Consider the following 15,870-nt stretch of genomic DNA (forward strand, 5'->3'; position numbering starts at 1 on the left):
AACAAATTCCAGCACAGCGTCTTGCAATCTGTCACATAACTGCCCCCATCGCTGTTTCACCCAAGCCCAGCAGACCAGCAGAGGGGTAAAAGCACAGTATGGGGGTGCAGAAGAGCGCTTCAGTACCAGAGTTGGCGGCGAGTGAAATGGCAGGCAGTGAAGACAGGGGGCTGTAGGATTGTGAGGGTGGGGAGAGACCTGGTGGCCTCCCCTCTCATGGCAATAAGGCGTTCAGAAAAGACCGCTTGAGTCAGGACAGCAGTCCAAAGGTGGCTAGCCCAACAGAGCCTCTGCTTCAGTAGGTAGCAGGAAATGAGGAGAGACCCTCTTGTGGACAGCTTTCATGGCTATGTCATCACGGGTCAGCCAGAGCCTCGTATACTCAGTGCGCCTTGTTCAGCATTTCTATTAAAGGCTTAAAGGCTTGGTTTGGCAGATGTATTTCTTGTATGTTGCAAACTATACAATATTGCAGGTGTTCTTAATGTAACATTTTCAGTGTCAATCCTTTTTAAGAGGAGCTGTTTTTATTCTGTGGGTTCCTGCTTGTCACCGTGTTGCTCCACATGTTCACCTGTCCCGCCTTGTAGTTATCTCCCCTCTTCCCCTCTCAGCCAGATCTGCAGAAAAGATGAATTCAGAGCAGAAATGGGAAGATTCCCTGGAACTGAAGGGAGGCAAGGGGGGTGAGGGCACAGCTGGCTTTAACACCCTCAAAGACTGCACCAGGCGCTCAATTTTGGTTTTGGTTTTTGGTCTTCCTGTCTGGAAAGTCCCTCCAGACGTCCCTCGCGGAGCACTGGGGTCGGCGCGCCGCAGTCTCTTTCTGTGAAGTGACGTTGGGGTGCAGTTTGCTGAGAAGCTGCCGTTTTGAGAGGTGGCCTTGTCGGCCCGGTGAGCCGCTGCCAAAGCTCCAGCAGAAACGCCCCGAGGGGCGCCCCTCCGGGGGCACAGCGTCCTCCGGGACCCGCCGCGTCTTCCTCGCTCTCTGGCGGCTCTCCCCCGGCGGGCTCCTCTCCGTAACGCCGGTGTTGACGAGGGCGGTACGGGCAGGGAGCGAGGTCTTGATCTGCGAGCTGTGGTGCACAGAGTGGAGCTCGAGACGGACAGTTTTAAAGCGCTCTGGCTTTCCTTTCCCTGCTGCCGGGGGGGGCGCCTGTCTGCTGGGATTCCAGCCCTGCCGTCTGTGATCACACTCCAGTCACATGACAGGGGTGTTCAGGACAGGCGGAGGCCTCCGAGACCTGACCCAGAGTTGAGGGGAGAGAGGTGTTGGTTGGTGGACAGAGCCAGGGAAGGAATCCAGTGCACAAGAAAAGCCGTGCAGGGCAGGGAAGAGAATAGGCCAGAACCACAAAGCTGTTTAGAATTTGCGCTGCTTCTTTTGAGCCTCCGAGCAGGAGAGGTGGCATTCTGTGAACACCAGGGAGCAGGACACCCAGGCTGGAGCACTGTGGGATAGGAGGGGAGAGAGGAGCACAGCAGAGACGGGGAGAGGGAGGAGGGAGGGCATCAGGGAGAGGGTTTCTGTGGGGTTTGAGCTTGCTTCCTTCCCCCCTCTGACCCCCGCCTTCCTCCCAGCTCCTGCGAGAGTCACAGGCGGGTTTTCTGAGCCAGGGTGGAAGTGAGCCCCCTCCCCCACCGTGCTTGCTTATGTAAGGCAGGGAGAGCGCGCTCTGGGCTATTTATAGCTCCGCCGCGCTGCAGAAGGAGAGAGGGGGACAGAGACTCGCGCGGCGGAGAGCGAGAGCTGGCCGTGTTGTTTTTGTTTGTCTTGTTGGGGGTTGTGGGTGCTCTTTTCTGGTGGGCGGGGGGTTCACGTGCCAGTCGTGCAGTAAGAAGAGCTCTCTTCCCCACCAGAGAGGAAAAGTCCCGTTTCCTCTCTCGTTCCTCCATATTGCGCTGAGGGGGGGTGAAATCGCCCTGAGGCTCTCCCCTCGTTTCCGCCGTCTCCGCGGAGGGGTTCGGCGAAAGAAATCGGTCCCCTTGGCGTGGGTGCAGCCGTTGCCCGAGCTTCGCTTTCGCCAAACCCGGCGAGGAAGATGGACCTTCCCTCCAGACCAGACAGCAGCTAGCTCAGGAAGGGTCTTCACCCTCCTGTATGGCCTGATGCTGCCATTCCAGAGCCGTCCTTTTCTTTACAGACTCTTTATAGCATGTTCTCAAGAAGAGCTCATGAATGGGCCAGAACTTTGGGCGGTTCCAGACTTCTCTGTTACTAAACCTGGAGGGAGTGATCCCGTGCCCTGTGGTGGGGTGTAAAGTGTTTTGGGGGTTCCTGGGCTCCGGGCATGTTCTCCAGGGTCTGTCTGTGGGGGGTGGAAGCACCGTCTTTTTGGGAAAACATTCCCCACAAGTGCACGAGAAATTGTGCTACTCGCCCACCTGTGTCCAAGAAGCTAGAGCCCAGGGCTGAGGAAGGGCAGTGTTTTAGTCATCGGGGTGGGTATGATCCTCGGTGCGCAGTGGGCCTGCATCAGCACGATTCTCTGGCTCTGGTGTAGGGGGGCAGATCTTTACCAGGGAAATTGTGGCCCAGTGCTTTGAGCCAGTTCAGGTTCTATGAGGTGCGGACTCTGGTGATGAAACGGCACATTAGGTTTTGTTTTGTGTCTGCTTGTGGAAACTTTCAACCTGTCTTCAGTCATACTGAGACCTGTTCATGAAACCACCAATGGACAGCTGTGCTATCCTGTGCTGTTGTGCACGAATGCTGGTCAAGTATTTTCTTTCTGCGAAATTGAAGAAAGATTTAATATAAATGTGTTACGAGATGTTCAGGAGGGTTTAAATCCACCCTATCTCAAATGTGTTGAAAGCTTATACGGGAAAATGGTCAAGCAGATGTTCTGTGATTGTGGACTCGCTCAAATATAGAGGATCATTGTTGATTTGCTAAATCAGAAATTAAAAGGATGTCTCCCACGAGCTGCATTTTGCGGATTTCCTTTGGTGTGCAGCTCGGACCTAGTCTCTTGTCTCCCGTGGTGTGCTTTCTCAGCTGGACCGTTCCGAAGGTGTCCAGGATGATGCTCGGACTGTCCCGATAATACGTGCACGCTGCACACCTCAGCCCTCGGCTTGGCGCCCCACCAGGCTGCGAGGCTGAGGCTCGTGAGGCCCTGCCCGCCCAGTGGGGCTCGGTGTGAGGGGCCCGGGTCCAGATGGGCTCCGCACCGGCCCCCGGACGAGAGCGTTATTGTTCTGGCTGTCGTCATGGTTGCCGCCGTCGTTCTCACCTGTGCGGATCGGCGGACTGGGGGGCCGGGTTGCCATATTGTGACTGCCGAAGCATCCACCTCCCTCTCCTTCGCTCGCTCTCCTCCTCCTCCTCCTCCTCCCTGCGAAGAGGCAGCGTCTCCCTCTGCAGTGACAGAAAATGGCTGGATGTGAGTCACTGAGTCATCAGCAGCACGCGGGGAGCGAGCGAGCGAGAGAGAGAGAGAGCGAGAGGAGGGCATGGCGCAGGGGGTGGTAGCGGGAGTAGGAGAGGAGAAGGGGGATGGCGCGGACGAGCTCCTGCGCCGGGGCCGCCAGGAAAGCCCCTTTTGCGTGTGCACACTGCGGTACCGCCTGGCTGTTAACCGTGCCGCGGAAACGGCGGAGGCAGGCTGGGGTCTCGCGCGGCGTGTGCCACATCTCGGGAGTCTGGCTGGAGGGTTGTAAAAACCCCCAGACTCTGCCGCTGTTTCGCCGTCTTCCTCGGATCGCTTTGAAGCGATAGTGCCTCTGTGTGTGCGCATTGCACGCGTGTATGTTTCTATCTGGAGGGATTCATGCAAGCGTTCCATTGCAGACGGGCACAGGTTTGGATCTGTGCGTGTTTCTGTTCGGCCCTTCATTCCTTTGTACCCTCCTCTCCATCCGTCTCTTCCCTCCCTCTCTCGCTCTTTCTCTTTCTCTCTCTGCGTGCCGTGCTGGGGCTGGGCTGGCCTCTCTCCAGCCACACAAGATTTTGAGCTGATAGTCTATTTATAGAGCCTGTGGTTCCGTCACCATGGCAACTGTGCTAGAGGCCAGGGCGCCTGGGAGCTATTTTTGGAGCGTGCCTGTAATGTCAGACTGAATTGGAAAGGCCTCTAATCCCCTGCTATCTCTCATGTCGGAGTGAGTTTTGAAGAGGTGGAGGAGGGGGAGGGGAGAGGGTGAGAGAGCGCGAGGGAGAAGGGCGTGGCCCTCAGACTGCAGGGCCAGGCCACCCCCCTCCTCCCCGCACACAGTCCTGCCTGTGCAGGGACTCTCGTCATGTTCTTACTGTTCCGCTCTCCACCGACGGGCAAACTGCACGCAGCAGACCTGAATCGGAAGCTTCTGCCACTTCAAAAGATGGTGTTGTTTGATTTATATATACAAAACAAAGTTGTTTCCGTGGTTAGAGATATCCTCACAAGGTTAGGATGTTTGTTAAATTTTATCCCCACATTGGCACTGATGCACCACACAACCGAAGGTATTAAGCTCCTTCAAGCTGGCTGGCTCCTCCCTCTCTCTGTTGACTTTGTGACACCTCGTTAAAGATGAAGGAAATTCTGCTTGCGTCATCATAAGAGTCTTTAGTCAACGTCACACGATGCAAATGTCTAAAGGTGCATGCTAGTCGCATCTCGCATGCACGTCCTGGACGTGATACTAATACTGAAAATAACGTTACATCTTAAAGACAGCTGACGAATCGCAGCCTGTTCTGGGTGGTGCAGAAGACACTGAGGCCATTTTTAGCCGTCGTCTTCCGAGTCTGGGTTGGCACTGTCCTGTGGTGCACTGGGTCTTTGAAATCGTCAGTGTTCCACAGCATGCTGAAGTTTAATTGCAGTGCTAACGATTTCATTCGTCCTGGTTTGTTTTGGCCAAAGAACAAGGTCTGTGAAGATGGTGCCGTTACACTCTTTTGGGTGTTTGAATTTTAACGGCACTGCAGAATCGAAACGTAGCATCAGGGTATTCTAGCATGAACGTTGGCTTGGTGCCGAAAGAATGATACTGGTCCATCGTTCATTTGGAGGGTAACTTGACTGTGCTGCTTTCTTTACTTGAAAATCCCTTCCAAATCCCTCTGGATTTCAAAGTTATTAAAGTTTGGTTCTTCATCGTGAAATAGAGGATAGGAAGTTCTGTTTTATGTGAAATTAAAGAATTGTGCTTTTTTTCTCTCAGTGCTGGCTTGTCGGGCTTTAAACCTCAGTCTTGTGTGTGTGTGTGTGTTTGGTTACTGTACTGTGGAGGGAAGCATGCAATATAGTTCTAGGTCAATTCTCTTGCCGACATTGTTAACGCACATTTGTTTTGAATTCAGATGTACCTGGAACATGAATTAGTTTAGACACACCTGTGTCTCGGTGTCGCAGTGGTGAGCCCTGGGTCCAGTCCTGCACAGAGTCTGTATGTTCTCCCCATGTTCGTGGGCCTTCCTCCACAGTCCGAAGCCATGCTGTCTGGCACACGATTAGCTTCAGGAGAAGCTGGCCCTGGTGTGCGTTTGTGTCTGTGTCAGTGTGTGCCCTGCGACCGACTGGCGTCCCATCCAGGGTGTAACCTGCCTTGCGCCTGCTGCTGGCTGGGACAGACTCCAGCTCCCCTGTGACCCTGTATTGGGGGAAGTGGTTCAAGAAAATAAGATGGGTGGACCTCTGTATCTTCCGAGAAATCGGGGTCATGGCATGTTTTGGGAGCAGGCGGTTGTTGTGAATTATGAGAATCTAAATAATTAGCTTCCACCTTTTCATAAAGGCGTAGCTGCCGGGTGGGTGATGCCAGAGAAGTGTTCTGCTGTGTGCTGGGGTAGGAGGTTCCTCCCACACTACCCTCTGGGTGCGGATGTGTCTATGCTCACCACAGCAATGAGTCGACCAAGGACCCGTCATAGAATGCCCCTGCCCTGTGGTGTGAAACCAGGTGTCCGATTGGCGTGTTGTAAAAAATAACGCAGCAGCATCAAGAATTCTGGCTTTTAATGTCGTGACGGCTCTTCTGTTCGTTGGCGTGGCGTTCAGCTGTGGCCTGTGTGCAGGAACCGTACAGAATGCTAGGCCTCGAGGCCTGTGTTGAGGTCGCCCAGGAGGTCCGGCAGCCCCTGCGAGCCCCTGGGTGCTGTTCCCCCTCACCTCGGGAACCCCGGGGCCTTGGGACTGGGAAACGGACGAGTGCAGGATCTGTCTGGGCCCTCCCGCTGGCTCCCCGCGGAGACAGACGCTGTATTTTTATTCCCAGACTCATCCGAAGTTCCGTAACTCAATCCGCCCCCACCCCCCGTAGGCTCCAGTGCAGCCCAGAATAGCTCGCCCGTGCTATTGCTGTCCTGGCCGCGTTCGTGCAGGACAGAAATACAGACAGGCCGGCTGGTTCTATGGGGCGCTGCCCCCTGGCCCAGGAAGGGAATGCGAGTAGTCCCAGACCGTTTCTGGGGCGGGATCACGGAGACACCGAGCCAGACTCCTGATGGAATCTCCCAGGCCTGCCTAGCTCTGATTTTTAATTCATTTGGCTCGTTTTTTGGGTTCCAAAAAACCCCCGCCGGGCCCAGAGCTGTCTCCCAGCTACTGCCCCTCGGTGGTCCAGTCAGGGCGGATTCGTTTTTTTCTTCTCCTCCTGCCACCCAAACGAAGACGCAGCGCGGCCGCACAGCCCCCAGGAAGCGTCTCGGAATCTGCCTTCCTCTCCTTCGGCTTGTTTTCCTCTCCGCTCCTGGTGTCCCGGCTCCCATATATGGTGCTGTAACCTTGATCACCGCCAGCGTGATTCCAATTCCATTGAGTCAGAGTGGCTGGGTTGCAGAATAATAATAATAATTCCTTGAAGATCTCGCCCCCCCCCCCCCCCCTCCCTGGTGCCAGGCTTAACCCCTCCGGGGGCTTAACACTGTCCAGGCCTGCCAGGAAGACGGGCGATGCCATGGTCAAAGCAGGAGCAGGCGGAGCACGGCCTGGCACAGCTCGCGAGAGACCGGAACCACGTTGCTGAAGACTTCCTTTGCAAAACAAAACAGCCGGGTCAGATCCTCGGATCCATTAACCACCGACGGGTACCAGACGGGCCGGAGGAGGACGCACGGATTCCGGGAACAGGAATATCGGGAACGAGGGATGGAAACTCTGGAACTAAGGGGCAGTTGCCGGTCGCCCACCCTGGACAGAGGCACCCGGATGCCTGCCCTCCATCCTCTCTGCTCTTGAGGCTCACTGTCTATACCGCTAGGCCTGCAGACCCGGGCCGAGCCGATCCCTAATGCCGTAAGCGGAATGAGATGAATTCGGGACGAAACCGTTCTCAGATTAGCGTTCTGAGTCCTTTATTCGCTGGGGGGAAAGTGACCGAACGCGCCTGCTGTCGGAACGACAGAGAGAGCCCAGCAGCTGTGCCGTCATCGTCGGCGGAGCCGGCTGTGATGCGGCGCAGGGCAGCACGCTGGCTTACAAATCTTGCATTGGCGTGGGACTTTCCAGGGGTGGCGCTGGGCGGCTCTCCCTCCACATCTCCCCTGAACTGAAGTCTGCCTGTCAGATTTCACTCCTGCGTGGCACATTCTTTGTGGAACGTGGTGGCAGATAGGACCAGATAGGGGCAGAACCCACCCCGCCCCACGATCATCCTCTTCTGTTTGCAGGTAGTCTGTCAGCGAAGGGGCTGCACACTGCTCCCCACTACAGCAGCCCCATTGACAGCAGGGCGCCTGACATCACAGCTGTGAGTCACCAGCTGACTGCTGGACTCCATCTCGCCCTCTGGTGGCCCCTTGTGAGATCGCACTGGAATAGGATGTACTGTAGTTGTTTTTTTTTGTCTCTCCTAACCTCAAACTCAACTCAGGGAAAATAAAAATATAATCAGAAGGTTCCACTTAGCTGCAGTACAACATAGGTCATAAGATCACACAAAATTTAAATGTTGGTTTTTACCTTTTCAGTTTGTCTTTGGAAATATTTCTCTTCTGCCTCAAAGTTGACTTAGACAGCTCCCTGTTTGCTACAGCTCCATCTTATCTTCCTCAACACTTATACCTGCTTTGAGTAGTTTAGTCATTCATTGACTGCTGTTAATGAGTCCCCACCTCTGTCTCTTTTGTCTTCCAGCTTTTTAGACAAGATAGACATTGTGAAGCAGAGTGACTACACTCCATCAGACCAGGTGAGCATCCCTGACCTCTGAACTTTGACCTGGTGTCTCTCTGGCAGGACAGCATGTGGTTTGTTCCGTGTAGCAGGTTAAGCCGCCCTGCAGCTCCTGTGCTGTCTTTTAAAAAATAAAAGCTAAAAAATGACTAAAGGAGGCACTATTGAAGTCGATACATTGTGCAAGAGCAGACATGAGTGTCACCTCAGTCAGAGGTTTGTCATTTTCAGCCCTAAAGGTACTTTAGCAGTAACAACATGGGTTCAGGTCTTGGGTGCAGGCTGTGTTTCCGGTATTTACCTTCTTGGGTGTCTGTGGTGTGAGCAAGCTAGCAAGCTCAGCCTCTGCAGGCTCATTCAGTACTGGCCTCAGTCTCACTCACCCTCCCCTCTCCTGCAGGACCTGTTGCGGTGCAGAGTGCTGACCTCCGGGATCTTTGAGACGAGGTTCCAGGTGGACAAAGTCAATTTCCAGTGAGTGGCCCCCTGGGCTCAGCAGTTTGACCCTGTACACCGGGGTCAGATCAGTTTCCGATGAGAGGGAACGGGGAGATCATTAGCAGAGAGATTTGGGGAGGGGTGGTGCCCGGCTGGGGGTGAAAACGGGACGTGATCTGTCAACGGTAAGGAGTGATGGGCGTGTGACTCCTGGCGGAGAGTAGCGTGGATTGAAATAGTGAAGACCGAAAATGAAATATCGCGGGGCGTGGTAGCCACAGTGAGGCTGTCCCCCAGCTGTCCCGTGCAGGTAATTGTGTTTCAGGCTGGTGGTCTGGTGTGCAGTTGTGTATGCTTCTTCTTAACACGGGTTTCGTTTTCCAGCATGTTTGATGTGGGCGGACAGAGGGATGAACGCAGGAAGTGGATCCAGTGTTTTAACGGTAAGATCTCGTCACGCTGCTGTATCGCCCTGCAGCTCACAGCTGGCAGCCCACTGAAGCTCAGCGGGTGTGAGCCTGGTCACAACCGGGACAGAAGGTCTCCTGGGAGGTGTTAGTGGGGCCAGCAGGGGGGGCAATCACCCTTTGGTCTGTGGGGGTCCTAGTGCCCCAGTGTAGTGATGCTGACACTATCCTGTAAAAAGAGGTGTCGTCCTTTAGATGATGAGATGTAAAACTGAGGTCCTGATCTGTGGTCATTAAAAATCCCAGGGTGTTTCCCAAGAAGAGGAGGGGTGTAACCCCAGAGTCCTGGTCAAATTTCCCCCTGGCCTTTACCAATCATGGCCTCCTAATAATCCCCATCTCTGAACTGGCTTCATCACTCTGCTCTCCTCCCCACTGAGAGCTGGTGTGTGGGGAGCGGACTGGAGCATCATCCAGGTGGGGCTGCGCACTGGTGGTGGTGGAGGGGATCCCCATGACCTGGAAAGCGCTCTGAGTGGAGTGTCCAGGAAAGTGCTGTATCGGAGAGAGCCGTGTGCTGAGGAGGGGAAGGCACCGCCTGAGGTGTTTTGGTGGCGACAGTGGCGGAGCCCCTGGCCGGAAGGATGAACGCCTCTTTCTGACTGTCCGACCTGCTCTCGTTCTCCTGCCCCGCAGACGTGACGGCCATCATCTTCGTGGTGGCCAGCAGCAGCTACAACATGGTGATACGCGAGGACAATCAGACCAACCGCCTGCAGGAGGCGCTCAACCTCTTCAAGAACATCTGGAACAACAGGTAGGCCAGCCTTGAGCCCCCCTCCTCTCGAATAACGCCAGCGGCCAGCATGGTGCCCGTCTTTATCCAGCAGAGAGCCCCTCCGAGCTCTGTTAGTCTGGGGCGGAGGAGTCCTCAGACCCTGAGAAAACAGCAGTGAGAGCAGACAGCAGGAGGCCGGCCACTGGGCCCGTCTCACCCCGGCGTTTATTAAACCATGGCAGGGTCCGAGTGTGTTGCTGGGCGTGGGGCCGATCGTGGGGCCTGCGTGTCTGGTTCAGGTGGCCAGAGGGGCCTTTTGGGCTAAGGTTAGCCTCAGCTCTGCCCAATTTATGGCCGCGCCACCTGTCGGTAGCTGCCCTTGGTGCTGCCGGCCAGACGGCCATGCGCGACTTCGATGTTCCCGCCACGGACCTGGAGTCGTCCGGCCAGCTCTGCCCGCGGGTCTCCAGCCTTCGGCCTCCGGTCGCTCACTGCCCGCTCTCCTCGCAGGTGGCTGCGGACCATCTCCGTCATCCTCTTCCTCAACAAGCAGGACCTGCTGGCGGAGAAGGTGCTGGCAGGGAAGTCCAAGATCGAGGAGTACTTCCCCGAGTTTGCGCGCTACACCACTCCGGACGACGGTGAGAGCCCGGCGATGCGCGCTGGCAGCAGTACTCCAACCTCGCCCGAGAGGCTCATGAGCTCTGCTTTGCTAGTGCAGGATTGTTCTGTTTCTGAGGCTGCTTTGCCTGTATGGTATAGACCCTTTGCAATGCCAGTTTACCCTCAGGCTTTTTAATCCAAGCGTCTTCAGGGCCCCCATATAGTTTCTCCTGCATTTTTGCCAGTTTGTGTCCTGTCATATTGCCTCTGCCCGGGATCAGAACAGTCTTGATCCAACTCCACAGGATACTTGATCTCCTTCCCCCCCAGAGAGGAAGTGCAGTTCGCTTTCCTAGGAAACATGAGTGTTGGCTGCTGCACAGGGGAGAGCGAAGCTTAATGCTGAAACTACTAGTAGGGGCTCACAGGGCTGGATGAGCCCGATGGCTGTTCTTGTGCAGACCAAGTCAGCTGTTTAACCCCTGAGAACAGCAGTGTCAGTTCCAGGTCTGACCACCGGGGGGAAGCAGGGAGCTCTCTCGCTGTACATTCTAGAATTCTGCACAGCTTCCTGTCTTTTTTATGGGTTCGTCTCAAATTATTAGTTTCCCCATAATAATGTGTATCTTCCCTCCTGTTGCTAACAGCTACACCAGAGGCTGGAGAAGACCCCCGAGTTACCAGAGCAAAGTATTTCATCCGTGATGAGTTTCTGGTGAGTGTCTCGCCCACACGTGTGCAGTATTCCCATCTTAACTGTTTCTGCCCTGGGTTCCCACCAGTCTGTGCTTTTGTCAAGAGGGAAAGGATTGGAGTGAGTGATGGAAAACAGTCTTGTTAAAATATTTCTTCCCCCCCATTGTTTATGGCCATCCACTTAAATAAGTCATCATTTTTACCAGCTCTGTCTGTTCTGCCTGTTCAGCCTTTGACCTCAAGTCACGTTCCTGAGTGATGTACCCTGGATGGCACGTTAAAATTGGATAGCACACTAGTAGCTCCTCATTTAGAGTATTGTGTACCAAATTACAAAATTATCTTGCTGCTCCAGAATTAATTGGCTTAAGGGAAATGTCCTGACACTGGCAGGCTGGAGGAACTGAATCTTTATATAACGGAACAGAGAAGGCTACCAGAGCATTTGATTCAGTGTTAAAAGTCCTCAAGTCCAGTGAGCTGATTCAGAACAGAACGGACAGGCAGGGACGAACCAGCCAGAACGGGTGGAAACTATGTGGGAGTGGATTCAGCGCCGAGAACAGGAGGCACTTCTTTGCCCAAAGGGTTGTTGGAGTGTGGAACACGCTGTTGAGGCACATGCCCTCATCTCACCCGGTTGTGTTCTCTGCCCCGTTCCCCCAGAGGATCAGCACGGCGAGTGGGGACGGCCGGCACTACTGCTACCCTCACTTCACCTGCGCCGTGGACACGGAGAACATCCGCCGTGTCTTCAACGACTGTCGGGACATTATCCAGAGAATGCACCTCCGGCAGTACGAGCTCTTGTGATGGGAGGAGGGGAGAGAGACAGACTCCAGCCCAGCAGCCACACCCCAGAGACTCCCCCCGCACCCCCACACACCCCCTGCTTTGCCTTCAATCTCGCCCCTCACCCCCTCCCCATCGCTTGGACCCAAGACTCACGCCCTCCTGCCTCCTCCTCCCTTCCCCCCTCTGCCCTGCTTCTGTGTTCTTCTGGGACTCCTGATTCAACATTTAAATAAAGAAGAGGAGAAAATAAGAGTACAAGTTTAAAAAAAAACCAACAAAATTCAACACAAAAGAGACAACTAACAGACTACAGCAACAGTAATGTCAAGGACAGCCAGACCAGACTGACAACTCCCATGCTGCACTCCTGCCCCTCCTCCTGACCCCTCCCATGTCAAGACGCCCAATCAGCTGAGAGCACACGGGACACACCCCCCCCACCGCAGAGCCCGCCTGGCCGCCATACCCACCTGTACCTTCTACCCCTTCTCATCGGCCCCCGCGAGGCCAGCCAGGCGCCTGTAGGCGGCGCCCTTTCACCTTTTGTTGGTGCGTGACCTGACGTTTCTGCCACACAGTGCGCCGGACGCTCTCTCACACAGCCCCGTCATTTTTCCCCGCTCGGATCTGCTTCGTCCTGGGGTGCGAACAGCGGGCTCGGTGCGTTCTGGCCGAGGTGCCCCCTGCCCGGCGGGCAGATGAGCAGACGGAGCGCGTGGCGGCGGCGGGGACAGGGCAGTGACGGGAGGAAGGACTGGCGGAGGAAGCCGGCTCTTGGCCCGGTGCGCCCCAGTGGATTCATCGCGGAGCCCCTTGCTCGCCGTGGGCAGCTGCGCGAACTGTGCCAGGGGGCTGGGGCGCCGCAGACCCGCGGATCAGACTCTCGGGCTGCGCGCTGAAGGGCGGCGGCGCAGAAGTTCACGTGTGCGAAATAGAGAACTCGACGCGTGTGCGCGCGCGTGGGTCTGTGTACACACACACACACACACACACACACACATACACTCCCCCCTCTCGGTGGGGGGGGTCTGCCTGGCGCTGCAGCTGGAGGGCGGCGCGAGCGGAGCGCGGACACTGGGGACCCGCGCGTGGGCGCACTTCCGCCCTGCAGGGGGCGCTGAGGCTCCAAGCCCGCCAGCCCTCCACACCCACCTCTCTTACCCTCTCCAGAGCGCCCCAACACACACACACACACACACACCCACCCTCGCCCCTTCTTTCATTTTTGTTTTACTGTTTTGTCGTGTTTTTATTTGGGGGGGGTGACGTGGATTAAAATTCTATATATATTCTAACCCTTTAGCTAGAAGAGGGTAATGATAAAGAGGCCAGGCACCTGGACAGCACTGCGCCCAGCCCGCCTTTCCCCTTTGCCCTTTAACCTTTACCCCCACACCCACACACACACACACACAAACATACACACACCTGGCTTTCAGTACGTCTGTCTTTACTTTACTGCTGGACTATTATTCTTGTACAGACTGTAAAATGTATTATTTTGTACAACTTTATTGAAAAAAAAATGACTTGTAGAAGATCCCTGTGCCTTGATCACGACTGTACGTGTATAACGAGCTAAGATGTAACAGGTGTTTCACTGCGCTGTACAGCTTGGCTGAGCCCCCACTCTGTCTGGGCCTGGGGGGGCCGGCTCTTTGTAGCTTAGGGTTATTTTCCATTTGTTCGTTTGTTCGTTCATTTTTTGTTTATTTTTTCTGGTTTATATATATAAAAAAGAAGGATTAAAACGCTATTTAGTCAATATATATAAATATATATTTATATATATTTATATATGATGAATTGTGCAAATTTAACCACTTCGGAAGTGAGCTTTTCGAACCCACAGCCACAGGTTTTTTCGTTTCTCCCTTCTCCCCCCTTTCAGCAACCGGCCTTTTCTCTTTTTAATTTTTTAATTTTATTTTTTTTTTAGCTTTAACTCATTTAAAAAAAAAAAAAAGAAAAAAAACTACTTTATCCAAATGCAAAAACATTGCTTGTTTCTACATAAACCAAAATCTTTTGCTAAAAAAAGGAGGTATAAGTGTTTGGGTCATTCCTGGCGTGGCGGGCCTGCGGGGGAGAGAGACGGAGCCGACCGGCCGGAGGTTCGAGGAGGAGTCCTCATGCTCCGCACGAGATCGTCAAGACTGTTCCCGACGATGCCTCACCGATTCTCCCCTGAAGTTTCCTTTTTCTGGAATCATTTATGCTTCAGTTATAAATTAACTGGGAGGGGGCAGACAGATTTTTTTTGTGGTTTCTTTGTTTTGTTTTTTTTAAATTCAAATTTAAACTTGCTGCAGCAATAAGTGTGTAATTTCAGCCTCAGAACCACCTGGTCTTTTTTTTTTATATATACATGGGTGTTCAGTGTGCGTTGCCTTTACATGTGTCTGAACCTTCCTGTACATTTTGTACAAAGACCCGAATGGCAGCGGTGCGGACGGAGAGGATTGCGCTGTCTCGGGGCAGGCGGGGCTGGGACCGGTCCAGTTCAGCGGTTGAGGACTGAGCACTTTAGCGCGGTGCCCGGTTCCCAAGGCGACGAGGGTGGAGCTCAGCAGTGGGGATGGGTGCTGCTTCCTCACCTGAACGTCTCGCCTGTCGCAGAGAGAGAGGGGGGGGGGCAGGGCGTCACTCCCGTGTGAGCCGAGTTCTCATCCCGATGGCTGGAGTCTGGGAACGGCTCCGGGACACGGCCCTGGGCCTGCCCCTTCGCCCGAGCCGGCTGCGCTTTTAGGAGTGAGGAAGAGGAGGGAACGCGTCTGGGTTTTTTTTTTTGTATCCTTGTTACTGAAGGACCAGGCGTATTGGTTAAAGCAAGGACTGGGGAGGGAGAAGAGGAGGCTGTGGCTACAGGGGGGGGGGCATTTCAGGAGGTGGCCATTCACCTTGCAGGGTGCGAGATGCCACTGTGGCAGGAGTTTATGAGCTGGGGGGGTGGTTCTACAGAGGGAAGGCTCCAGGTTTTCCACAAGTACCTTGGAAGGGTACTTTCTGGTGCAGCTCTGGCCAAACGATGCTTAGATCTTAATTTGGAAATTCCAAATTTATATGAAAAGGGAATAGGAGCGGAGTAAACGACAAATTATCATTTTTGTGGCCTGTTGGGTCAGCTTTGGGTGAGATGCTACTCCCTCCAGGAGCATGAGAGGAATAAGTTCCAGGTCATAGGTCAGGCGTCAGCGCTGTGATGGTTTCCTCTCAGGCTACAGTCCAGCCTGCAAGGGACATCGGCATCCCGACTTCGTTTTCCTTTTCCAGTAGCTGCAAAGAGCCCAGTTACGCTGGAGAGTGTGGTTTGACTTGAAGATCTTTTTCTAGTGTAGAATAACGCAGTACCTGTGGTCAGAGATGAGGTGTTCACTCCCGGTCTGGTAGGTTTTAGGGTAGTGTGAAACTCCTGATGGTTAATGGCTTGACAGCAGTGGGAGTTTCACGCTCGTTAAGCCAAATGATTAAGATGGAAATTGATCCAGTGGACCCGCGTGGCTCTCCAGGTGTCTGCATCCGTATCACCGGTGTAGGAGATTTTGAACAACAGGTGGTGGAATTCAAAAGGAAGCACCGCAATCGGAGAACCGTTCTTGGTAGGCCATATGTGGCAGCTGTGTAATGGCAGGAGTGATGTAGCCTAAATCATTCAGTCAGCAGCTACCTGTGTCTCTTCTGCAGATTCACTGGCAAAGAAAGAACAGCTGAGGTTTTGAGCTGTGCACACTGTGCTGTTACAGAGCCCCGTGTTGTAAAAAACACACCCCTAGGTCTCTGGGAATTGTCTGGTGTTTCTACATTAAGCCTTTAGTAAGACCTGGGGTGTAGGTTTCATCCCCCTGCATCCAACACCTTATGAGACTCATGATCCTCAAGGTCAGTCTCCCAGGGTCTAGAAGGGTTGGAGTCTTCACTTTTGTGCTTGGTATTGTGTTCCAGTAGTACCACCAGCGTGGTGAGACAGCTGGTTTTCTAACTGAAGGGTCCACACCAGCAAGGTTACAGGGTACAGGGCTGGGGCACGGGGAGGCCCCCGTGTGGCGGG

At 54.2% G+C, this 15,870-nt stretch overlaps 1 protein-coding gene across 2 annotated transcripts in view; it reads left to right on the forward strand.

The window, feature by feature from the left end:
* The window catches only part of gnas (GNAS complex locus), a 65,634-nt gene extending 52,061 nt beyond the window's left edge, over positions 1–13,573 (forward strand). For both annotated transcript variants that reach the window (XM_069179302.1, XM_069179303.1), the window contains exons 6-12: positions 8,067–8,121; positions 8,506–8,579; positions 8,928–8,986; positions 9,647–9,767; positions 10,239–10,369; positions 10,979–11,046; positions 11,694–13,573. In XM_069179302.1, the coding sequence (XP_069035403.1) occupies positions 8,067–8,121; positions 8,506–8,579; positions 8,928–8,986; positions 9,647–9,767; positions 10,239–10,369; positions 10,979–11,046; positions 11,694–11,840 (655 nt within the window). In that variant the 3' untranslated portion in view covers positions 11,841–13,573. The remainder of the gene's footprint in view (positions 1–8,066; positions 8,122–8,505; positions 8,580–8,927; positions 8,987–9,646; positions 9,768–10,238; positions 10,370–10,978; positions 11,047–11,693) is intronic.
* The last annotated feature ends 2,297 nt before the right edge of the window (positions 13,574–15,870 follow it).

The sequence above is a fragment of the Lepisosteus oculatus genome, chromosome 16, assembly GCF_040954835.1.
Source record: "Lepisosteus oculatus isolate fLepOcu1 chromosome 16, fLepOcu1.hap2, whole genome shotgun sequence".
NCBI lineage: Eukaryota > Metazoa > Chordata > Actinopteri > Semionotiformes > Lepisosteidae > Lepisosteus > Lepisosteus oculatus.